The 26,862-nt window shown below is 34.8% G+C and overlaps 1 protein-coding gene across 13 annotated transcripts in view; it reads right to left on the bottom strand.

Annotated features, from left to right (window-relative positions):
* The window catches only part of LOC118190859 (rho guanine nucleotide exchange factor 28-like), a 565,987-nt gene that overhangs the window by 104,446 nt on the left and 434,679 nt on the right, over positions 1–26,862 (bottom strand). Inside the window, exon 1 of one of the 13 annotated variants that reach the window (XM_035361643.2) lies at positions 11,416–11,774. The exons of the other annotated variants lie outside the window; for them this stretch is intronic. Coding sequence (XP_035217534.2) covers positions 11,416–11,463 — 48 coding nt within the window. The 5' untranslated portion in view covers positions 11,464–11,774. Of the gene's footprint in view, positions 1–11,415; positions 11,775–26,862 lie in introns of those variants that run through there. 13 annotated transcript variants of the gene reach the window in all.

Genomic DNA, 26,862 nt, shown 5'->3' with positions numbered 1-26,862 from the left:
TGGAACAAACGCAACACTTTTGCAGAGGGTATTAACACATTTTTAGAATGATTTCGATAAAGAATTAAGAAAAAATATTGAAATAAAAATTTGTGGCAACAGTTTATTATTTGGAATGAAAAATAGCGTCTGATACTTTTAAATTTATTCTTCTTTCAAAACGAGTAAACAAGCATTGGGTTCAAGGATATGTTTTAACACTTTTAGAAGAAAAAAATTTTCCATAATTCAAAAACGTTGTGAAATGCACTGTATGAAAATTTCGAAGTTAAAAAAAAGCTGCACTATTAATTCGGAAAGGGAGAAACCGTCAATCATTACTTCTAGATGGAAAGAAGACTCCAAACGAATACCCAAAAAAGGCATTAATGTTTGTAATGATCCTAACACTAAATCTTGGCTACAAGAGAAAACACACTGTCGCAGAAATCAATTTCAAAGTATTTAAATATATTTGAAGCAACAATCTGTAGAACCCTGTATGATAACCATTTAGCAGAAAATTAACGAAAACACACTGTGGCCCTCGATGAAGCATGGGTTCACCTAAATGACTGCAAGGAAAAAAGAAGTCTATTTCTTATCGAAAACGATGAGGAAACAAATGTACAAAGCTGGCTTTATCAACGCAAAGAATGGCTACATTACATGCTAATACTATGTCATCTGTATGTATATTACACTGAATAGTTAAGTTAGTTAGCAAAAAATCATTACAAATTTTAATTATGATATCCTTGTGATTTATTTGTTTCTATCTCTAAATTATTGAGCCCAATCTTTATAAAACGAAACAAAAGTCTATTCTTATTAGATTTTTCAAGCATTTTCAGGTGTTCCGCCAGAATAATCTCAGATAACAGTAAAAAATGAAAATAATTTCGCTTGCCCTTTTATATGTTAACAACTAAAATCATTTGTATTTGTTACAATACCACTTCAAGTTGTATACATTCGTCTTGAAACTTATCCCTGAAAATTCTGCGCAGGTCTTATCGTTCCCTGAAATATTAGCATTATTTACTTATATTATACGTGAAAGCTTCTGTTTTCTTACGTTTTTAGCTTAAGAAAACTCAAACTTAGAAGTTTATAAGCTGGTCACGATATGTAAGTGCACGATGATGTAAGGCGCTTTGGAAAAAGTCAGCTTCAAATCTGCATTGATGCAGCATCGTTACTACTGTCTTTTAGCGTCACAGCAAACAGCAAATTACTAAAATCATCGACGACGACAATAACTGGCACACTTTTCTTTGGCTTATGCAATAGAAACAAAAATTTCTATTTCATATCTTCATTTGAGAATTTCTTCTTCCGGGCTCAGTATTAAAAAAGGAAGGAGTGGCGGAGTTGATACATTTTCCCCTAAATATCGAAAGAAACTTAGATTATTATCAAAATTTAAAATCAGGGTCACAAACTATAAATTTATAAAGACATCGGTCAGACTCGTGCGGCTTTTGAGAGCAGTTACTTCTGGTGCGTTAATGTGGTCAAATTGATTCTGATGATATCATATGTTTATACTCCATTCAAACCTTATTCAGGAGGTCGCTCAATGCATTGCACATTTCGCTACTGGTTTTGTAGGATGCGCGATCTTCAAAGAACATGTTGTTGGAAAACGAGATTTTGAGGCCTATTTTGATTTACAAAAACAAATTAGGAAACAAATCTGCAGAGACCGTTAAAAAAATATACTCCGGTCTTGGAGAGATCAGGTCGTGAACGGACTGCTTAAAAATGGTTCAGCCTATTTTCTTCTGGAGACGAGCGCCTTGAAGACAAGTCTCGTGTTGGTCGTTCATCCACTCTCGAGCATGACGAGGAAATCAAGTAGAATCCTCTTCAAACCTGTGACAGGAGCTTGCACACAGGTTTGAAGTATCTGATGAAACCATTCGATCACATCTGCATAACCTTGGGAGACATATCGAAACTAAGCAAGTGGGTTGTTCATGTGCTGTCGGAGGAGAATAAGCTTCAACGGTTGAACTGCTTGTCTTTGTTGTCGCGCCATAATAAAACCTCGTTCTTGGACCAAATCTTGACATCTGACGAAAAATGGATCACGTGTGATAACCGGAAGAGGAAACAGCATTGGTCGACTTCTAGTTAGGTCTCATTCGCCGTTAAACCGGACATTCATTTGTAAGGTATTTCTCCCGCCTTCCTAGTGTGCCTTCGTGGTGTAGTGGCAGCACACTGAGCCGGTATTTCAGAGGTCCGTGGTTCGATTCTCGGCGAAGGCGTTGCTAATTTTTCATCTCTCCGGCTTTCTCAAAAAAATCCTAATGTCTCTACACATTAAAAGAAGGTAATGTTGTGTGTTTGGTGGACCAGCGCTGGCATATTCCATTATGAATATTTAGAAAACGGAAAAACCATAATACTCGTCAAAACTGCAAAGAGTTTCAGCTGCACTGCACCAGAAGCAGCCAGCACTGGTCAACAGAAAAAGAGTTTTCCTCCTCCACGATAATTCCAGACTTCATACTCCAAAAACGATAAAAGAGGTGATCAAAATACTGGGCTAGGAAGTTCTACCTCAACTAACCTATCCCCCGGATATCGTCCCCATCTGACTATTATCTATTTTGGGCCATGGACACCAACTGCTCCGAAAATATGACGATGTCACAGAAGCTGTATCACTATTTTTGGACTTCAGGAAAAAGTACTTTTTCAAAAATTACATTTATAAGCTTGCGTCTCGTTTGGAACATATAATGGAAGCCAATGGTGATTATTTCGAAGAATGAAATAGGTGCTTAAGATTTTCGTGGGCCGTTTTTGATGAGTAACTAAAACCGGATTAACTTGATTACCTGATGAAGACGCAAGCTCCTTTTTCTTCAAGAGAGAAGAAAATTTTTGTTCTTTACCTGCACCTGCTAAGAGTTTCCCTACAAATTCAAAGGCATTTAAATTTGATTTTTCATAATTTTATCGCATTAATTACATAAAATAAATTACTAGTTGAACTTCACCAACAGAAGTGAAGCATTTCTTAAACATGTTAAAGCAACTTTAAATGTGCAACCCAATGATTTTCAATTACACTGATCAGAGTAAAGTAAAAAATTCGAAAAATTGAAAATCTACTTAAAAATAAGAGAATTTAAAACTTTTGTATCAACTAAGTCTGCCACGGAAGTATCATAAAGATACAAAAAACAAGATAAAATGATTCCCCACATGCTAGTTATCTATCGTCTAACTGCAATACATTTTTTTCCCATGTAATCCCTAAAACGATTTGCATTATATTTCTTTATCATAACATCTTAAGAAGCACATAATATAATGCCTCATACGTTTCATTAGCAAGAGTGACTCAGACATAAATTTCATTAGCGTGAATGCCACAAAAATATGTTTTACATTACTCAGGATATTGAAAAATTTCCACAAAAACTCTAAATTGTTTTAAATTTCCAAAAATTAAACGAAGAACAACTACCTGATAAACATAAAAAAGATTCAAAAAGTGTGATTTACAGATAGTTTTGAAGGTAAAGAATCACACAGTAAAAACTGTGTAAAGTACAGTCACACAGTAAAAACGAGAAGAAGTGTAAAGTCACACAGTAAAAACGAGTGTAAAGTCCAGTAAAAACGAGATACAGAATCATACAGATGCTCTGGACTTAGCAAGCGCAATATTCTTGTTACTTTTAGTTCGTTAAATCGCTATGAAATGTGAGAGAGAGGTATGTGTCAGCGAAAAGGTCGCATAACATGTTCGAGAGCTTCTAAAAAATTAATTAAGCAAATTTTGGAGTTAATTGGACGACTGAAGTGTACAGTTTGTGATTTCTTCAGGAATATTGAAAAAAAAAAAAAAAAGGTTTCAAGAACGGCAGACGAGCTTAAAGAAATTCTTGCTTTTCGATATAGACTATGTATAATCATGAATATAAATCTCTCTTATGAAACATGAATCTCTTATGAACATCTCTTATGAAATCTTTATTCTTATGAAACAATCTCTCTCTCTATATATATACAGGGTGTTTCAGAAAATCGGTTACAAACTTTCAGGAGAGGTAGAAAACACCCAGACGATGGAAAATCACATAGCAATGCATATTCGAAAAGACTTACGACAAGCCGAATGCCACTTGTTTTGTAATAAATAAATGGCCTAATTACGAGCGAAAAGCAGAAGTTTTTATATTTAAAAGATCAAACCATGCAGAGGATAAAATACAGCGAAATAGATTTATTGCACAACACACCACGTAATATTTGCTTTATAATATAGTCCCCGTGCGACGTAGCATTACTCCGTTCAGCCCCTGATTATTAGGAATCAGGGGCTGAAGGGAGTAATGCAATCTATTTTATTGCGTAGAGTGAGTACCGCAATCTATTTTATTGCGGTACTCACTCTACAGCAATCACGTAGAAACCAACTCGCAAATACCTGGAGGTAAGCTAATGCTTATTTTCTATGCATTCAATATAAAAAGCTAACGGTGTGCACTAACAATTTTGTTAGAACGTCAATTACCTCTCTTCACTAAAAATCCTAGTACAGCACAAATTACTACGAACTATTAACGATTTTCACTGCATAATATTAATGAAAAAATACGGAAAGCGAAGTAGTTTAAAAATTTCAGATAACTGTTTAACACTTCGAAGAATTTACCATTAAAATTTCATAAATAAATAAATAAATAAAATAAAATAAAATAAAAAAATGTAAAAATCATATAAGATTAAAAAGAAACTGATATCTGATGCTGGTATGAAAATTTCACTTTACAATCTAAAAGGATGGCGACCAAAATAATTAGAATATACCTACTAATTCAAGAATTTATCTCTCATACATTAAACACAGAAAATAAAATCTTATACTTGAAATGTTAAAAACTGGCAAAACTGTAATAGATTCATAACGATTTTTTTCCTACCATAAATGGTAACGCTATACTATTTCATCGTAAATTAACGTCACATGAAGACTTATGCACTTGTTTATTAATTATTCAAAGACGTAGTTGACCATTTATTTCATTGGATTATTTGTGCGCAAGACTGGACAAAATACTTTTCTCAAATGGCAATACTTTCTGTTTGATAATGATGCGAAATCTGCGATCTGAAAACAATAAACACTTCGAAAATGTCTTCATCAAGGTTCTGCCCATGGAAAAAAAAAAGTTTCTCACGTATGTATATATATTCAAATATACATTAGACCACAGAAATTTGAAAGGCAGAAATCGTAAAAACTGAAAATGGAAAGTTAACCAATTTTACTCCAAGGACAAAATTCATTTTGCATTTTACAGTTTGGCAAAGAAAGGCGCTAGTACATCAACCAAAGCAAAGAATGTGAGTAGGTCACAGATGGTAGCAGAAAACAGCAGTTCTGTCTATCAAAAAACGGATGTTGTATTCCCCATTTACGCAAGAATTACATCATTTTCCTTGTGAAGTAACAATATATGCGGTTTAAAATTTTCTCTAACCTCTATAATCTATATTAGTAGAATTCCACGTTAAAAATACAACTGCGGGGCAGGGAGTTTCCTTACAGGTTTTTATCGGTCTGTAAAAAATAACTTATGCTTTCAATAAAATAACATTTACTTACTCATCATATAATTAAGCTAAAATAAAACTAAAAATCGGAAATAAATAAAATCGCACATATCATATTCTTTATAAGCACTATTATCAAGAGAAAAAAAAATCCGTTAAAAATGGCTAAACTGTTCTTTTGAACTGTTACAATAATTATTTATTTTCATGTAAAAATTCAACAGGATATTATTGTAATAGCTCTGAGAAACAGCAATTCTTCAATAATATGCCTTTCTCAAGACTTTTAGACAACAAACTGCCACGTTCGCAGCAGATCTAATACAAATCATTCCTCTTTAAAAGATTTCACAACAATATTTTATGTTTTATGAATCGTTTGACGAATAATGTGAATAACTGCAAATTAATATATTATACAGAACCTCTAGCATGCAGTTGGAAAAATAAATAGCTTACTTCTGCTATACCAAACACACTTAGAATCCACACAGTATCTGATATGCAAAAAACACACTAAAAGTCATCAATAGATGGAATGAATGTCAAAGTTTGTAGCGAAACTATCTACATGGACATCTGCTACATTGATACAATGGCTAAACTACTGTCAATGATATGTCATTTTCCAGCAGGTCACCAACATCATCTGACATTACACTCTGCCATCATTTTATGCCATATGTCATGGCCGCTACGCGTATGCCATTTCTACCTCATGGTCTGTTTCAGTTACAATATCATCATAGACAGCCATCCAAAGCATCGAGTTAGACTGCAACATGTATGCCAACAGTTTGATTGCCGTAGGACACATGGCATATGACAGGCAGTTCACAACCATATAAACTTGTGATAAGTATAACTATGTAGCTTCTCAAAACAACCTTAAACACGTTGACTACCAAGCTAGTTTGTACGCAAATCTCACCATGCGCCAATTTTTTCTGGTAGTAAGCGTTTAAAACGTCTAGAATAAAACATTTTGGGACACTCAATTCACTTCAAAATCTTTCGTCTAGAAAGAACTATCTAAGAAAGCGCGTGAGATTCGGGAATTATTTCTTCTTTTCCAAATATTTTTTCTGTACTGACGAATGGTTAATTTTTTTTTGTGTGTGTGTGCGTGTTAAAATTGCTGCCATAGTTTTCTGCAATATCTAAAAGAAAAATGGAAGAGCTATTTTTAAGCAGTGGAGAAGAAGCCTGTTACGAGTTAAGAAAATTCGAATAGTAGTTATGAGGAACAGCCGAGATTTGTCAGAAAGATAATTACAAATAAAATTATATCATCATATTCTGATTCGGATACTGATAAATGCAGTAATAATAAATGTGGTGTAGCTGCTACTAATCATATTTTATAAGAACTAGTTGTTTAAAGAAAGAAAGAAAAAAACTGATAGTGAAGAAACACAATTCACTTTAGTGAATGGAATGAGTTTAACTGTCGGCAAAAATCATTTTCGTTTCTTTCTTTCACCGTTTAACAATATTTTTTTTTTTTTCGAATACCTATTTTACCTCATTAAACTCAAACAAGCGTCACCCGAATATGGATGACGAGGCCTAATCAGAATTTTTGCCGTCACCCGTAGCAGTCAACGGGTTAAAAAAGTTTCTCTATCACCTTACTGTTGTCAAAACGTTGTACTAATATATTATTTCGTAAATATAAAGTAAGGTTTTACTTTCATATCTACGGGGGGGGGGGAATCGAAAGTCGCTAGTTGGTTCTCTACACGAGTGAGAAATCTTAACACTGCCAGACAAGAAACAACTTCGGATTCAAAACTAGCAAAAGAAGAGAATTTAAGTACTATAATCCCAAGCCACTGATATGTTTGCAGCCTTTGACGTTTTCAAAATAAATACTGTGTCCAAAAAAATAATGGGAAATAATGATGTTATTAGTAATGACATGTATCTAGACATGCTGAAGTGTGTTTTATTCCACACAACGACAGTAGTGAGGAAGTCGATCTCACAATCTTTTAGCAGGATGGAACACTATTTTTTAAGCGACTCTGCAAAACATCCATTTTCCAGGATGACAGATTGGATGAAACTGACTATATTTTTGGCGCTCAATTGAACCCAGGTCTTAAACCCCTCAGACAGGCTGGAGTAATTCTCAGCTACCATCCTCGTCACCAGCACAGCCCCTATATGCTCTGTACCTGTAGTGAACTAATTTTATCTTAAGTTAGCTTATTCAGCTTTTCTTATTCCCTGTATATATTTATCTCCTTGAACTTTAAACCTTGAATTATGTATTTTGCCTTATTTTATGTATTGTTTCCACTGTTTTGCCTTTTTTTATTTTATGTATTATTTCACTTTTTAGTATTTTACTTCTTATTACTTTTAGTATTTGTAATCACCTATCCATAACTCTGTAAATATGTAACTGAAATTGTTCTTCTCACCCGCAATGCACCCTTCTTCCATCATGCACTATCGTCTTCGTCTAGCAGTTGTTTGCACTGCCCACAGCAGTCGTCTTGAGCACAATATGTATTTATAAGTGTGTTATTTTGTTCAAGTTATTTCCGTCAGCGGGCCACCTGGCCGATATGCTAACAACCCAGTGGACCGGCTGCCTCGCTGTCGGTGGAAAGAAAGAAAGGTCTTAAACCCATTGGATTTTCCATTTCGGGGTTAAGTGAAATTATGAATGGAATAGACAGAGCTGAATTATTACAAGATTACTTAAGAATCTGTCATATTTTTAACCGAAAATACTTGTTGGACCATCAAGATATATCTGGTCCAGAGCTAAAGCATAGAGCATTTAGTGTCCAGCCAACGGAGCTCTCGTTCACTTACCCTCAACCTCTCGAAAAGATTTTCGGATTAAGAAATTTTGAGTCTTTTCGTTCTGTAAAGACACAACAGCTATAACCGCCTATACCTTATTTATGATCCACATTTAAACCCGATGATTTGACAATCAGTTAGCTTCCTATGGCACCAACAGTAAATAATAAAACAATAAGGAAATTATATAATTTAGCACTTACAACATATGGTATTTGGTTATAATTTCAATCCGACCCTCTAATCACTCATGAAAAGGAAGTGAAAGTCAAATCCTATCTAAGAAAGGAAAGGGTAATGATAAAAAAACACACCTATACCACATATAGATACGTGTAGGATGTGATGTGCCTTACTTGTCTTAAACGATAAACTTGGAAGATAACAGGAAAACACAATCCAATGTACATGCATAACTAGCCATTAAGTGGTGGGAGTGACGTAGTGTTCATCACAAAATAGACTGATATGTAAATTGTTTTGAAATTATTCTTAATCTGAGGTATTTGATAATTGTACTTCACGACCTGTTTATTCATTTCAAAATGTGACACGAAAACATTTCGCAGTCGCAATTCTAGAACATTTAACGTCCACATCAAATAATTTATTTTAAATTCAGGGCTTAGATTATTTATGATTCTGCCACTAATCATTTATAACACAATAAACAAAACTAATAAAGCAGAAATTGTTACAGGATAAAGAAAATAAAACCATTGAAAAGCCATCAATATTATATTCCTATATGTCAATGAGCATATATGGTATCCGAAAATTTATTGGTGGGGTACTTTTTTCCTCAATTGCAACGTAGAACTCAGCATGCTGCATCGTATTTTCTCAAATTTTGGAAGAATTTGACTGCATGGATTTTTTACCAAGACCATACTTATAATCATCATCATACTTTGTAAGGCCAGTGAAAAATGTGCTCTTTCCGGAATGATAAACTGGACGGCAAAGATCCAAGAACCTGGATCATAACTTGTTGGATTTCTTATTTTCAGATGACTAAGTAGTTATTTATAGCGAAACTATTCCAAACCTTAGCCTTTCTGGTGTAAAGACTCACTGTAGGAATTGGGAGCTTGCCAGCATTAAATGCAGATGTTCTCCCAGATGGTGGAGAGGACAACATGACCATTTCGACTACCATAAAGGCCAGAAGGACGCATCCGATGGCACAAATCACGGCTGCAGGTGACATACGGAATGTGTTGGAGTTTTGAATATTGCAGTATCATCAGTAGCAGTTCTTATAGGATTGTTCAAAAAGGGCTCGCAGTCATGCCGCCCCTTTGAACTTCAACTGAAGCAAAGCAATCGATGATAATATCTTCAATGATGTCAGTACAAAATCTCTTAGACGACTGAATAGCAAAAGGTAGCTCGTACAGCCGCAAGTCTCGCTTCCGTTTCATCAGTGACAATCACTAAATAAAGATCTGGACACGACATGGAGGCAGGTCCAATCCTCCTCGACAATGCGGCATACTAGTTTGGGGGGCTATCGCTACGGATAGCTCACTGCCTCTGGTTCACAGGCACAGCGATGGCACGATGTGAATTGTTGTTGCCGCTTGCACTACTATACCTTCAATGAATACAGAATGCTGTTTTGCAGCAAATAACGCCCGTCCGTACACAGCAATCATCCAAAGATACTTTCTTTGCCGCCGAGGTCTCCAGCTCACAGTGATTAAGCCTTCGTGGAACGTGACTAGCTGTCGTTTTCTAGATTTGGCCCAGACTCAATCGGAGGACGACTTGTGAAAGTTGGTTGACCAAGGTCACCAGACAAAGTTATGCTCTATCCAATACTCGAGTTCAATGACGCCACTTGACTCACAGAAGTAGTAGAAACGAAGATAAAGAGGGAGTAGGGAATTGTTGCCTTTACGCAGAGTAACAGCACACAAGGCAGCTGAAAGTCGCTACTGAATTGCTAAAAATTAGCTATTCAGTATGAGCACAGTATATGTCAGGAATGTCATGCGCTCAAAGATTTCTGATGAGGAAGAGCGCACGTTGTAGTACAGTAACCTTGGTTGAAAGCTACTGTAAGCCATCACTCAGAACATTATCTGCACGCGATTTACCTCGAAGGACTGCTTCTTGTGTCACAGTAAGAGGTAATTCTACATCCAACAGAGTATTCTGTATTTTCGACATCTTTCTGAAATTAAAATCACACATATATATATATATGCGTTCTCCGTCAGTCCTAAAATCTTCATCATATTCTACTCACCTCGTTCATCAAAACGAGGCGAAAATAGTTGAAGTTGGAAAAATTCCAGTTTTACAATTACTCCAAAATTTTAGAACTGAAGCATACTATGCTGGAAGTTTTATTATTTAACTATTTAATACTAGAAACATTTTTTACGAAATGCTAATAAAATAAACCTTAGTAATAGCACACACAGAATTAGTATATTATCTTTAGAGTGATCAGAATTTCGCAAACAATGTGTCTATTGTTAAAATTACAACGGTAAATTAAAAGTTTTATGCCTTGTGGAATGGTACACAGCTCTCAAAACTACCAATCAGAAAGGTCGTGTAGATGATTAAAGTTATGCTAATGTAATGTCATATGACGCAAAAAATGAAATAAAAGCCTTTAGGAACTTCTGATATCAAAATCCCTGAATCTCTCTCTCTACATATACATTTGGTTGGAGGTAAGTTTTCTTAAATATTTTCTTAATTGACTGTTTTGCGTTTCAATTTTTATTCATCATTCATTCCACTCATAGAATAATTAGTGAAAGTAATTACGAGATAGCATTTTTTTTTAGGACATCCGAAATAAGGAAAGCAATTTATAACGCGCCACTGAGTTTTTTTAACCATTGTACAATATCAGTAAAAGCAAATTATAACAAGAAATCAGCTATTTTTACCTTAATTTCATTCAATTAGAATAAAAAATTACATTTTGAAATTATATCTCCGTAAGAATGAAAGGTACAGAGGATCCTTCGAATTAACACAAATTTAGATTCAACAAGAATTAAAACTTACTAAGGTATCCAAATTCAATGACTTTCTTCGGCCCACGGTGTTGCACATGATCTCAAAATGAGGTCCAGCAAAATAAATTTAAATTCGAAGTTTAACACCATAGAACATATCTTCGAATATATATATATATAAACTGGTGATTATAGCAGCACAAAATTGCTTTCTTCGATTACCAGGAGTAATGCAGTTTCACTTTGGAAAAAAAAAAAAAAAAAAAAAATTCTCCTGATGCTACACCATTTCTTGACATAACTGCATACGGTAGATTTAATAATGATCTCCCATCAAAAAGGGTGGCTGAGTCTGTATCCAATTTTAAAAATTTACTCATGTGATGTCACCCACAGCAAATCACTGTCACCATGTACGACACAACAGCAAAGGTGAAAACGGTAGAAGCGAATGGACTCTGACTCTTAAAAAAGTAAAGCGGAGAGATAACAACGGTTGCGGTTCCGTACCGTCTGATGAAGGTGACTGGTTGAGATATGATAAGAAAGAAAAACGGATAATTCAATAAGAGGCATTTTAATGCACTAAGACTACAGCTTTTCAAATTTTGCGCCTTGACGCCACTGAGTCGCTGTTGTCTAATAAGAAAAGAATGTCCTGCGATACTGTATTTATTATTACACTGGACTCCCAGTCATTCTGGGCTAATAATTAAAGCACGGATATTTGGAAAATATCCAAAAACAATTCAATAAACTTGCATTTTATACACGGAAACTGCACAAAATAAATACTTCAAAGGTTTTTAAACACGCCACAAAAAGAGTAGTGTTTAAAATCGACATAAATTTTGCAAACACAGATAACTGTAACATAGATAATTTTTCAAACATATATTGCGGGGATTAATTTAATTTATTTAACTGTTAATTTTATTTTGAAGCAACCATTTTTATCGCTCTAGCTTTCAACCCACGCTTTCTTGTCAGAATGATATTACAGTTTCGCGCGCTATGCAAAAAATGAAAGAAAGATACTATTTAAGCTGGTCTCTGAGTTATTTCAGACAGTGCGTGTTTTGCCTTTCGGCCAATTCGCTGATATTTAAGTAAATCAGAAACGGTCTGAAATGCATGTTATTATAGTTACGAAATGTCCAGGCGCGGTAAGATGGCTTCCCCGCAAAATCAGTTTTAGGTTTGCCATAAAATAGCAAGGGAGGCAGGGTTGCCCCATTTGGCGACAAAATTGGCGATATACCATGGACGGTTGGAGAACCTTCTGGAACGAATTCTTACTGGTTTAGCCCAGAATGTTCTCGAACACAAGCCGAAAGCTATGTAAACCCTGCTGGCTCGCAGTCAGTGAGTGAGCCTCGTCTAGCGAGCTGATAGTCAGTCATTGAGTGAGTTGGTCGTCGAGTTCATTGAAGAGTATCTTAGTGTATCGCGATTAGTGCATCGTCGAGAGAGTGTGTTAAGGGAACGATTGAACCGAAGAGTCGGGAGCTGTGTTGTTGAGCGCATCGCGAGTTGTAGTGTGGAGAGTTTCGAGAGTACGTGGAGTTCCGAGAACGACCGAGCAGAGACGGGAGCTATACTCTGGTGCTTTGCAGTGAAGCTGTCTCCACCGTTGTTATAGCCTGATAACCTGAAGCCTGTGACGCTGATTGTTCCCACGTGTTTATAGTAGATCTTCGATGACTTTAAAAAGTGACTTTGGAACTGTCCTGATTAATATTGCTAAATAAAGTGTGTTTCGGTACTTCATCAAGTGTCGTCGTTATTCACTCCAAATCTACGAACCCCGTATGAACGGTGAAGGAAGAAAATAGCGCAACAACTGGTGTCAGAAAAAAACGTAACATTATAATTTCGAAGTGCAAAATAAGCAACATTATTAATCGGCAAAGAAAAAACCACCGATCATTACTTCTGCATGGAAAGAAGATTCCAAACGAATACCCGAAAATAAGTACTGTTTCTGATGTTAAATCGTTGGTAACAAGAGAAAATCGCGGACGCAGAAATCAATTTGCGTCAAGTCTTTTAAACACATCTGTATTGCAATAAATAAAATAATAAACCTTGATTTACAACTTAAAAAATGCTAAAAAAAACAATGTTCACCAGTTTTTGCCGAGACATGTGTTCAACACAGAACAATTTGTAGCACCCTGTACGAAAACTATCTAACAGGAGATAAATAGAAACAGCCTGTGGCCCTTGATGAAGCATAAATGACTACATATAACCTAAGCACACACACACACACACACACACACACACACACACACACAAAAAAAAAAAAAAAAAAGTCTATATATTATCGAAATCTGGTTCTGTCAATGTAAAGTGAGTTTCAGTAAGGGTTTATGATTGTTGCAGAATCTTCTTACAATGGGAAATTAAAAATTAAGAGTTGGAAAAAAGTGTTAAAATCAACTCAATGTACTAAGTAAAAGTTTTAAGTCCGATATTTACAGAAGAAATTTTATTTTTTATATCAATGACATTCAAAGAGTGAAATTTTATCGAGACAAAGCAACAAGTCATAATTAGGAAACTACCAATGCATTCCTTAAAAGAATGAAGACTGACACAGGTATTGCCCATGTACCCTTTCAACGTATTCCTGCTAAGTCCCCTGACGTTTCACACCCTGATCTCTTGAAATAAGTTCTTTCTAAGAACAAACCCACCACGACTAATGGAAAGTACAGGAAAAGGAACGGAAATCAATACCTCTGGAAATTTTATGAAAAGAACTTCTATCACGGAAATCATAATCCAGAAAAAAACGTCATCAGATCGAACATTTAGAAAAATATTCTTTTCATTTTAAACATTAAGTGGTCCCGATATCGTTCTAAAAGTAAGTAAACACCCTCTATAACTAAGACTACAAAAAATCTCAAAAACGTTTCCTTGAATTACTAACAAAGCGGTGCAACAAAATGGAATTTTAATTATAAGCGAGAAAATTCCGTTTAATTCTTGTCCGCAACTATTCGATGTATTTAATCATGCAATGATTTATGACCTTCAACCAATAAAAAAAAGAGGAAGCCGATCGATTCGCAATCTAGAATGCAGCTGTTGCCACTGTTGCTGCCAAATTAAAATCGAAAACTACCGAAGAAAGTTTATCTTAAGTTAGCGAATTCGTCTCCATACAGTTAAAGTAAAATAATCTTACTCCCCCTTCTAAAACAACATTTGCTTTTCCAAACACTGCAGCATTTTCTCCTTTTCATTTTCATAATAAGTTTTAGTTCAGTTTTGTTTCTATACGCATTATAAATAGCATGAAGGACTAAGATTTAATGAATAAATTACATCTTTTTTATTAATATTTTCTACAATATAAATCTACTACGATAAGATATTCAAGTTTTAAACCAAAGGAAATTCAAATTCCTGGTCCTAAAAATACGGCGCAAAAAATTTATGCGACCAGATTTTCGTGAAGCATTGGCAGATGCAAAACAAACATACTAACTTAAATACAAATAAGGGAGAATTTAACGATCGCTTTGAAAAGAATATACTAGAGAGTCACTGAAAGATAAGCAATACTAGAAGATATCTTTGTGAAGAATATATGTGAAAGAGAAATAATACTTAGTCTCATAATCGACGTTATTAGCCCATAAGGGCTATTAGACCCGAAACGGCCTTTTGCGTAGAAGCACTTTGAACGGCTGTATCACTTTTCAAATTGTTGCCACCAAATATTATCGGCCTGTATTATATTTAAAAAACTAAATAATCAAGAATTGACATGAATGCACGTATATTTCTAGCACTGTGAAAAAGCAAAGGTAGCTAGAGTCATCAAATTTTGAATAACATATAATCTTCCACCCAAGCATGGGCATCTGGAATCCCGAGTTTGGAATTAGTTTTATTGTCTATTTCATATTTTGTAGCAAGCAGTGGCAACACTGTAGAGAATAAAACAGTTTTACCTTCAGCGCGCGAGACTGTCTATCGGAAATTATAAAGATATGCTGTTTTTAAATATTTTTAGTCCAATGTGGCGTTAGCCCAAGTGCTCTCGAAATGTGCATGAGTCCGTAAATGAAAACAAAACGCTCGCTTGGGAGTATTTTTTTCCCCCAGATTTATTTACACACTCTGAACTAAACTTGACTGGACCATATGTTGATTGGAGTAACAGGAGTCCCTTTGCTCCATATGGTATTCAACGTACGTTTTAAGGATGATCAGTAGAAATGCAAAAATGCAACTAAGTTCAATCTGTGAAGCTGATGACACAAGCCCATGATAAGGTTTATTTTGAAGTATATCGTAAATCTAGCAAAGGGAATGTCAAAGTGAAAAAGATAAAAAGTTTGCAGGGTTAAATAAAGTATTAGCTTCATAAGAAAAGTTTTCCAAAGGACTGCGTTTCTAAATGGATATTAAACGATTTTGATGATATTTCACAGCGAAGTAGAAGTTAATGGCATTTCTTCTAATTATAATCATTGATGCATTGAATTTTGAGGTCTTGGTGAATCACGAAGATTCTAATGTACTAGGAAGCGTTTATAATCATGCCGAGAGTTTTATTACTATTATTATTTTGCAACTGGTAGAGATTGATTTTTTGCCGCATGACCCCAGATCGAGGATGCATATAGAAAAGCACTGGAGAACAGGTTACATTTTTAAACTTAGACAGACTTTAAGTTTCAAGAAGAGCTTGCTGCTTCGCTCAAGAAGCGGAAACATGTTGCAGATAATGTAACTGATTTTTCCATGTAATTCTTGACGTGACTTTTGACGTAATTGTTGGCTGTCTAGATTAACACCAAGGTAAGTGAAACTATTAATCTAGTCTTTTGGTTGAGGAGGAAAGCATCGAGAGTGTTTCTGGAATTCGAATGACGACGGCAGCAGATTTTTGTGTGTTGGCAGCAAAGAACCATTTAGTGTACCAATTTTTAAGGGGGCAAGATAATTTTGAAGAAAGTTCCTGTGTTATTGTTAAGCAATGAGAAATTGATTATGAGGTCGGGAGGTATAGATAATGAACAAGATGGGGGCCTAGCACACTTCCCTTGAGGAACACCAATTTGGATACGGCGAGTAACTGAGAACGTACTCCCCAAGTGTACCTTGAGACTCCAGTTGCTGATGAAAAAAGCAATGATATGGATAATGAAATCTAGGAAGTTTAGTTGAATGAGTGAAGATCAGTCCTTGATTCCAGATCTAATCGAAAGTCTCATGCCTTCAGTAATCGTACTGATAATCTTTAGAAGCTGATAGGTAGTGCTGTGTTTGGCTTGAAAACATACTGCTCCGGAAAGAGGCATTTGATAATACTGCAGTTGTTGATCAATATGGAAACTATTTATTTATTTATTTATATTTTCGTTTCATCCAGATCATGTCTAGAAAAAGTAACGAAGCTACTGCCAATTCCGGTGTGCCAAAATTTCTATTCATATTCATTTTTTATTTACATTCTGTAAGACAGCAATGCACTACTATATGATAATAACGCACAATTTTGCAAACCTGTGTAATGATTAAAACGTTTTAGTAAATAATCTGATTCATAGTTTATATTTCATTTATATTTTATTATTTTTTGCTTTGAAGCCATCAAATACTGTCAGAGCATGAAGTCCAGCTAAACGGACAGATCTACGTATTAGTTCTGTTCTTCTAGTAAAATTTTGGCCACTTTATTTTATACTCAAAATACAGCACGTATGAATCATTTTTTCGAGATGGATTAGGGAGAGAAGTACTGTCGTTGGCATGGGAGGCCCAAAATGCTAGTTCTGTTAAGGTTTTAATAATGTCAACCGTTTAGGTTTCGTTTTCTAGTATTTCGATACCTAGACGCGACAGTTTAATTCACAAGCTGCCCGGTAAACTGAGCATAGCCCAAATATTGTTTGGTCGATTATATATAAATATGAGCTTTTAAAAATTCTTAATCCGTAAATTGTTTTTGATTTTTTAACATTTTCTATGAATACTTAATTTTACCTCATGAAATCCCATGGAACACAATTTGGGAAATGCTGATGGAAAAGAAAGCGCACGTAACTAAGACAACGATTATCTAAGGAGAATGTATAAAAAAATTACTGAACTAATTAACTAATGCAGACAGTATTTGTTAACATTTCCCAAATTCTTCTTCATAAGTACATTAATGTGAATAACCTACAAGTGAGTAAGAGAAATCAGAAAATGAGAATGGTGTGGTGCATTTAATTATGGCAAAGCACACGAGGGCTATCTGCCTAAGGGGAGGGATGCCTTTCGTGGAGGACTTTCTAAGGGAAACTGGTTCGTATGCACGTTAGACATGGGGAAAACCACGAAAACACCCATGCAGCCAGCCCGTTCGCTGGATTCGAACCTCGGACCGAACTACCAGTGTTCAGCGACTTTACCGCTCGGCCGCTGGTGGGCTCAGAAAATGAGAATGAATAGGGGAATAACTTCAATTGGAAAAAGAACCTTAGATAAAACTATATACATTCAATTCAACGACGTTACGTAACTGATGCTTAACAGAGGTAATTTTAAGCAATCGTAAATTTCTCAATATATTATTTTCCTACGACAGCTACACTTTCTTTAGCCAAATACATAAAAGGAAAGCTAATAATTTTCTCCAACGAACGCATAACGGTGTCATCTTTGTAGAGGTCTTAATTAAGGAACACTAGCTCGAATTCACTAAGATTTTCAGACTAGAATTTCAATTTAAAACTGTGGTAAACAATCGTACAAAAAACAAACGTGTTTTTTTTTTTTTTCCCCCCAGAACAAAGCCCAAACAAATCGAAATATGCTTTTATGCAATCGTCACATGAAAGGTGCCACATCTTGATGATTAGTACAATAACCGCTGAAAGGAATGGAATTTGCGATAAGAAATCTTGTCACATGTAGTTTTTATTCATTTTTAAAGGTATGAGAAAAATATCAAAGCATTTGACAGCTTTTCTTTCTTCTAGATTTCCACCTCAGTTCTAAAGACATTGTCTCGTTTTAAGCAGAATGTAAGGCACAATATCCTACTGAGAATCACATTAGGAAAGGCAAAGATTGACTTGTTTTGGTTAACTGCTGATTGCACAGCAGGCATAGACTATCGGACTCGGGAGGGGTACTTTGGTTGAGTTTTTTTAAGATAAGTTATATTCATACTATCCACAGGCAAACCATGCAGCATTTTCCCCAAGAACCCATTCCAGAACAAGCTCAGTACCGTGTTATTCACTCAGCCACGTTACGTTCACAGACATTCCGAACCACGAAACTGAATTTCATTATTTTTACTTAGCAAACTAAAAAAAGCTTTCTTTTAATGAAGTGTTAACAAATACGGTATTTTCTCCCTCCTTCCAGCATGACTTCGTGATGTAAGGGTAGCACAGTCGGCGCGAATGCGAGAGGTCCAGGTTCCAGACTCCCGCGAAGGCATTGCTCATTTTTCATCTCTCCTGCTTCAAAATAACTTATTGACTCCAAACTAAAAGGTGGACAACAAGAATTCGTCACCGCCAGGATTAGGGACCCTTTAAACACATCCTTTAAAAGGAGAGATAATATACCTTAATAACCCCCAGCTGCTCTTTAAAAGAAGGGAGAAAATACTCCCTTCTAGCAAGCCTTCATGCTGCAACGGTAGCACACTCGGCGCGTATTCGTGAAGTCCAGATTCGACTCCCGGCGAGGGCATTGCACATTTTTCATGCATCCTGCTTCAAAATAACCTAACGACTCTACAAGTGTGCTTCACATGTGTGCTACAAACAAAGCGCTTCATTATCTCAGGAAAATATTTCCATGTAAAGGAAAATGTTTTGATTGAAAATTGCATATTAATCTCACGTAAATGATTTTGTGTTAAGTCAAATGAATTACTTGACGCCAACCACACTGAGAAAAGGCCACGTTGCAGGATTTTTTCTTAAAAGTACGAATTAGGAAATTTTAAATTTCAAGCGAAGAAAACCACGAATATTGCATGTCTACAGATGGTGGAAATTTATAGTATATGAAATTAAAAACATCACTATCAAAAACAGAATAGCAATTTTTGGTGTTTTATACTTATCCTATGCCTTCAAAATAAATAAATAAAAAAAAAATAAAGAACTTCAAAAGAAGAACTCCAAAAGAAACTATAATACAAAATACATACTGGCACAAAGACTTGACTCTTACCATTGCTAAACATATTTTAAGTCTTTCATCTCGTGAATTTTTAGAGCACTCTTCTTAAAAATATGCATTTGCTCATGTTTTTTTACTACGAAACATTATTTACTCGCTTTTACGCACTTCTGATTTTATTTAAATTATTCTTGGTGACCTTTTCTTATATTTTTTTACGGAAACCGGTATCTTCCACAAGTTTGCACACGGCTTTTTTTTTCTCCCCTCCCCACCTTTGGCAAAAAAACGGATAAAAATAAAGCCATTTGAATTTTAGTTATATGAATGCATTCCAGGAAAATAGGAAATGCCCAGTTTATACGAATATTAGCATAAAACACACAAAGCCCGCTATCTGCACGGAATACATAAATTTAAATTCAATGAATTTACTAAATTTTAAAATAAATAAATTCAACCATACTTCAGTTTGTTACATATTACGATTATATCCCTTCCGTTACTGAAACTGCTGACCATTTATATTTTGAACGTTAAGTAGCAGCTATTACTGCACCGTTTTGATGTTCGAAATTTAGTTAGCCGAATCTTTCTGAAATTTTTGGATCGTTAAGCTACGTTACGCTACTCATGCACATAACGTCCACTCGATTTCATAAGTGTTGCCGCCGCAGGGAATATTCCATGGCCTCTCGTATTACCTGTTTTTAGAGTATGCCATTCGGCAAAACATAAGATCTTTAACTTATCTCTCATTTACTCTAACGCCTTCTATATAATAAAGTCACCATCTAGCCGATATCTGCCACTAAAGAGGTGCTGGCCTAGCTTCTACCTGTACCTGCATAATACTGTCATCAGGCTCCTTAAAATTTAACATGTTAGAAGGAACTAAGAAACAGGACAAAGAACAGAGAGTCAGGCCTCTAAAATTAACAAAAACTGCTTTTAAAATTATTAAAAACATCTATTTAAAATTATTATATTATTATTGCGTGCATACAGGTACGTAATGGACTGAATGCACACAGAACCGATGAAGGCTTGATAAAATATCTTTTCCCAAAAGAAACACTTTACAGATCTGGAACGGTTCACAAAAGCACACGTACAGCTCTTTTCGGTATCACAGAGAACAATCAGCAACTATACTTCAAACTACTACAAACGTTAAACACAACGCAATGCAAAGCGCATCCAAGAGGCAAAGTTCGCATGAAGAAATCAATTTTCAAGTCAGCTCTAAAGTAAAAAAACTCAAAACTGATGCCCTCTCCGGGTTAGAAAGTTTTTCCCAGAAATCTCTAGTACCTTCCATTTCTCGAAATTATTAGAAGGCATACACGGTTACAGTTACATAAATTACAGTTATTCAGTTACAGTTATACAGCGACTGGACAAAAATGTCGCCAAAAGATCGCCACGTTTGGAGATTTCTAGTCAAATTTTGGCAATAAAAGTTAGTCGCCAAAATATTCCATCACCGCCTTGGCGATATTTCGCCTATTTAGAGAGACAGCCATTTACCTCAATGTTAAATAGACATGCCCCTGTAATCTTATTTTTCTGGCGAAGCTTCATGTCTTCAGACAATGTTACATTATGTAAGAGATACCACAGTTTCACATATAAATTCACTAAAATTATTACCATATACACAAAATTCGTAACAATATATGAAGCCGGGTTTAAATAATATAGGCTTCCTTCGGGAGAAAGAAGCTTATATTATTTAACCATATTTTAAGTTGTTGTGCCCAGCCAACAACTTAAAGTTCCAACAAGGGAGTTCCATGACTGTTTAACACCATTACACAAAAGCGTTTTCTACGAAAATATTCTCATATGAGCGTTTCGCAACGTTTTCACTTCTCTACTTTTCGGGAGATTTTTTTTTTTTATAGATCTTTATATATTTTGTAGTTTGAAGGCCAGCATTTGTAAAGGCCTCTGAATCTTAAGTTTCTTTAGTGGATGGATCATTACTTAACAGTTGGCTTTTAAGAATTCTTTCGACATGCAATAAATTACTTTTCTGGTTAGTCTTTTTGTGAAAGAATCAGATTTTATTTCGTTTTATATGTCTCCACACTCAGCCATGGCCAAGTTGGGACATGCGAGATATATCTTGTAATATTCCTCACGGTTTCAAAATTAAAAATAACTGTTATAAAATTAACATACACCTCACAATATCTACTGTAAAAAATGAAGTTTTCAAGATTAAAACTAAAAGATTACGTCAAAGAACGCGACGCCTATTTCCTTTTAAGGGAAGGAATAACCTTAGTCGAGGATTTTTTAAGGGAAGCTGTCCCGTATTAACGTTTGACATGGGAAAAAACAAGATAACTCTCACACGAGCAGTTTTTTCGTCGGAATATGAATCTTAGTCGAACTACATAAGAACCACACGGTCGAACCACATGGTTTTATCGCTTGGCGGATGGTGGGCTGTAAAAAAATGAAAGAGGGCTTAAAATTAAGGCATAATAAAATAAAGCATTTAGAAGGAAAACTTTAAGATTTTACCCAGAAGTTGAAATTTTTCGGCATACTTAAGTTTACTTTTATTTTTAATCAACCCGCCGTGCAGGGGCAATTGCCCCAAAACATATAGGAAGAAACAGAAGTTCTACAGAATAAAAATCCTTCGCACTATGGTCAACTATCCTTGGTTTGTTGAAAATTCTGTTATTCACCGCGATATCAACATATCAAACGTTCATGATTATATTTTAATGTATTCTCACAACGTCTTTAATAATATATCCACCTCCATCTATTCCGAAATTGCTGTACTACTAATTATGATCCTACAATTGACTGTATTGTCAAAAGACAAAGAATGATATATTATAATTCCAAATGATGAATTACAGTTCATTAGAATGATAATAATGCAAACTGTCAATACAAGAATTATAATGATACATTATAATCCTACATTATAATTCTTGTATTGACAGTTTACTTTTCACATATTCTCCCTTTATTTATTTTATTTGCAAAAACATGACTATGTTTCCTTCATTTTAGGACCTTGTTAGCCCAAAGGGGCAATTTGCTCAGAAGGGCTATTAATTTCGTTTTGACATTTTGTGCTGGTTCACTATAAACGGCATGTCACTTTTCAAATTGTTGCCACCAAATATTAGAGCCCTGCATTATACTTAAAGAAATTACATAATGAAGAATCTGGATAAATGTATGTATATTTCTCGCATTGTGATAAAACAACGGTACCTAGAGCCATCGAATTTTGAATAACGTAGGTCTCCACCCGAATGTGGACATCTGGAAGCCCAAATTTGAAATTTGTTTTATTATCTTTTTCATAGTTTGTAACTATGAATTTGTTGTTTCATTTACGAGTTTTTGATTAAGAACTTAACTATTTCAAAGTGAGTAATGGCAACACTGTACGGGGGGGAAAAATTATCTCCAGGGGGCGAGACTGCGTATCGGAAATTCTAAAGATATGCTCATTTAAAAATTATTTTGCGATATTGCTGTTGAATTGAATTTTATGGTTTAATAGTGGAAAACATGATATTTAATAAACAAAGGTAACACACAAAACGTTAAAAAAAACTCTTTGGGCGTAATATAAAATCTGGAAGCTTTCAGATTTATTTATACTTTTTTTTTTTTTTTTTTTTTTAAATCTTATATTTTTCTTAAAGAAAGGATTCGAGAATCCTCACGGTTCGAATTTGTCTAGTCTAGCAACTCTATCCATTAACTGCGCGGTAAGAATGCAATTTATGAGGTCTTCCCAATTTTCTGACAAAGTTAGATCGAAATGGCACTTCAGAAGAAATACTATCTTACACGGCAACTACAAGCATCGAGAAAGAAACGTTGCTTAAAACAAATTACTCGATGAGTACATATGAGATATAAATCGAGGTATATAATACAATACTGAATCGCATAGCAAAAGAAAAAAATACGCGAAAAGTTCCTTTGTTCTATTGTTTGACAACTCTTATGTAGAAACCAAACTGTACCTGTCAGCAAACATCTGACGAAACTACATATGTATACAATAATTCTTATACAACGGTAAAATTTATTCTTATATAACATAAGTCTGTCAGAAGGTGTGAAAAACCAAACGGTTTTGTATCGCATATATAATATACAACGATCGAATATTTTTAATAAATACCATAACGCTGCAAGTATTTTAATGCATATCAATTCCACATGTAATCAAAAATAAAATAAAGAGCTAAATTATTGTACTATGCGTTTACTGTTTTTAAAATATCCTGTTAAACATGTGCGAAAGAATAATATTTGGTGAAAATCTAGTAGCTGTTCATATGAAACAAACGGAAATAAAATTAAATAAATTGATTTATGTAGGAATGTGTATTTCTGATTTATCAAAACATTTAATATATCATTTTCATTATAATGCGACGAAACCAAAATATAAAGACGTTACATAACTTTATATGGATACAGATAATTTAACATACGATATTAAAATAGATGATTTTTATGAAGATGCAAAAAGGTATGATTGATTATTTTGATACATCAGATTATTTTAAAGAAAACAGATATACCTTTAAAAAATAAAAAAGAATTAGGAAAAATGAAACATGAAAAGCATAGGTAAAATATTTACTGAGTTTGTAGGATTAAGATAAGAAATGTACGCTAGTAAAGCTGAAGATGCATTAATTAAGAAATCAAAAGGCGGTCCCCTAATCCCCAGTCGCCCTTTAAAAGGGGAAGTATCTAAGATATTTTCTCCCTCCTTTCTGCATGCCTTCGTGGTGTAACGGTAGCACATTCGGCGTGCATTCGAGAGGTCCAGGTTCGAATTCCGACTAGGACATTGCTCATTTTTCATGTCTCCTGCTTCAGGCACAAAAAAAAAAAAAAAAAAAAAAAAAAAAAAAAAAAAAAAAAAATTCTACATCCGAATAGCAACACTCTGAAAACTGGTTAATCATGATTAACCGGAAGATAAATTAAAGATCTTAATGTTTCATGTAGTGTAATACTTACAAATAGAAAGGAATATTATAATTGTAATTAACGTAATGTAACGATCCAAAACTTTTGAAACAATTTTTAAAGGATATTTCTAAGGTCTAAAAATGTAAATATGAGACAATTTCTATAAGACATAAAAACCTACTACAGATTTTCCTGCTGTCATTTCGTTAAAGTTTTAATAAAATATACTTAAATGTTTCCTCAAACGACAAAGCTTTCAAATCAAGTAAGCGAGAGAAGCTCATCCAACCCAAAACAAAATAATATTTTAATTAGGAAAATAAGCTTCCATGCATGCAGACAGTAGCATTAGATCTTTCACAACAGCGCCAAATGTTTATCAGTTCAATTATTTCTCGGGGGTTAAAAAAAAAAAAAAAAAAAAGTCTTGCAGGACCGCAAGCGTTGGAATTAACTTCCGCAAAGTTTATTTCGGGCACTTTATCGAACCGGGTAAAAATGCCCGATTCACCCGCAGTGTATCATGGAACTCCACCGTCATTCGTCGGCTTTTTCGAACACTATCAATAACCCTGCATCGTACGCGACCAATGGCGTACGACTCGCATTCAAATTTTTTTTTATGAGGGTGGTGAGCAACTTTATACTAAGAGGGGTGGTAGTTTATCTTGCTGATTAATCTGACAAGAAGGTAATGCCCTTTTTGCGGGGTTTCTGTTGACAATATTAGGATTAAAAGGTAAAAGTTTACGTAAGAAAAATGATATTTTTTTTCATCTTTTTTACCCCTGATAACTTCTTTAGCAGATCCCCCATCCATTAGCTAATTAAGTGTTAAATGATTGAAACTCTAGAAACTTCAATTTTCAAAATCTGGAGTGCTTATGGGACGAATGAAAAGCATTTTTTATTTAATAGACTTCTGTTATTGCTATTGTTATTAACATTTCAAAAAAGTGCTTTATGTAATAACAATATTAGTTTATGCGTTCAAAACGTTATGGCAGAGAGACAAAGTTCGCACAAAGAAGGAGGCTATTGCCGATTTGTGGGTCCTAAGTTCTTAGATTATAGAATATCAAGAGAATATCAAGATTATAGAATATTGGCTGTTCATATGCTGCACTTTCTGCGCAAGAGTTTTGTTTTTATTTCAGAACAGGACGTTAATTTTTAAAGTTAACTGCTTGATTAACTAATATTTTAATCATTACTTTAACCATTAAAAATATTTTAATAAAACGTATCCAGCACTGCAAACAAAGAAACTAGTATGATGGATGGAGGATTGTCTTCGTTCGCTGAGATTTTATTTTTTCCCTTTAAAAAATATCTCGCTATTTACATATTTGAAATTCACACGAAATCACTAAATTTCTCCAAATCGTATAGCAAATCAACTCTCAAATGGGAAAACTTTTGCTTTCCTTTTCTTAAATCAAGAAATTAGACATCGGTGAGGGTTAGAGCCAATGTATTAGTTAAAGAAGGAAAGAAAATACTGAGAAAAGATGGTTTTAACATCCAGTGTGAGTCTACGTTGTTAAAAGCGTTTTCTAGCTGACACTCTTTGACAGATAATTGTAAGTATTCTGGCAGATTACCAATCATGTCCGAGCTATCCGCGGATAGGTATTGCATTTTACATCTCTTGATAACCAGGCTATGGGAATAATTCATTGCCGAAGGCGTTCTGAAAGTAATAAAAAAAATCGACATCTTTGTACCGAATTCTAACACACTGAAAATGTGAACAATGGAATATTTATCACATAACGACGAGTTATCCTGGTAGAACTTTTTTTTTTCCCTCTCTAAGAGCCATAAAAATTTTTCCTAAAAAATGGAACATATTAACTCTTGTATGTTGCCCAGCTGGTACCCCGATTGCCGTAGTAATGGTCCCGGGTTCGAATCCCAGAGAAGGCGTGGTTGTAAATGTCCCTCCCTTCATAGGAGACAACGGTGGCCACCTATTAGGTGTTTCCATAATAAAATGGTCACCACTTCCGACCACTTCTAGAGGCACAAGGCAACGGCTATTAAATAAAGCGTCCGCCCACTTAAAAAAAATAATAATAAATAAATAACTCTCGTCTTTTACGCAGTTAAATGGCAATAGCAGGTAGTATCGAGACAACACGGCCATAATAGTCAACAAACTCAGAATGACAGGTGGGAAACTGGATAATAGCAAACAAACTAGAATGATGGATGAAAGACTATCTTCGGTCGGTTAGATATTTGGCAGAATTTTTCTTCAAGGTTATCTATAATCAACAGAGGGAATTATGGTGTCTGCGCAGCAAAGATAAGTAAAGCTCTAAGACCATATAAAGTGACGTCAACAGTT

The sequence above is a fragment of the Stegodyphus dumicola genome, chromosome 6 (assembly GCF_044657685.1).
Source record: "Stegodyphus dumicola isolate Sdum_Otavi_A_Nest chromosome 6, ASM4465768v1".
Lineage (NCBI taxonomy): Eukaryota > Metazoa > Arthropoda > Arachnida > Araneae > Eresidae > Stegodyphus > Stegodyphus dumicola.
The sequence above is the reverse complement of the archived record's forward strand: the minus strand, read 5'-3'. Positions and strand labels throughout refer to the sequence as shown.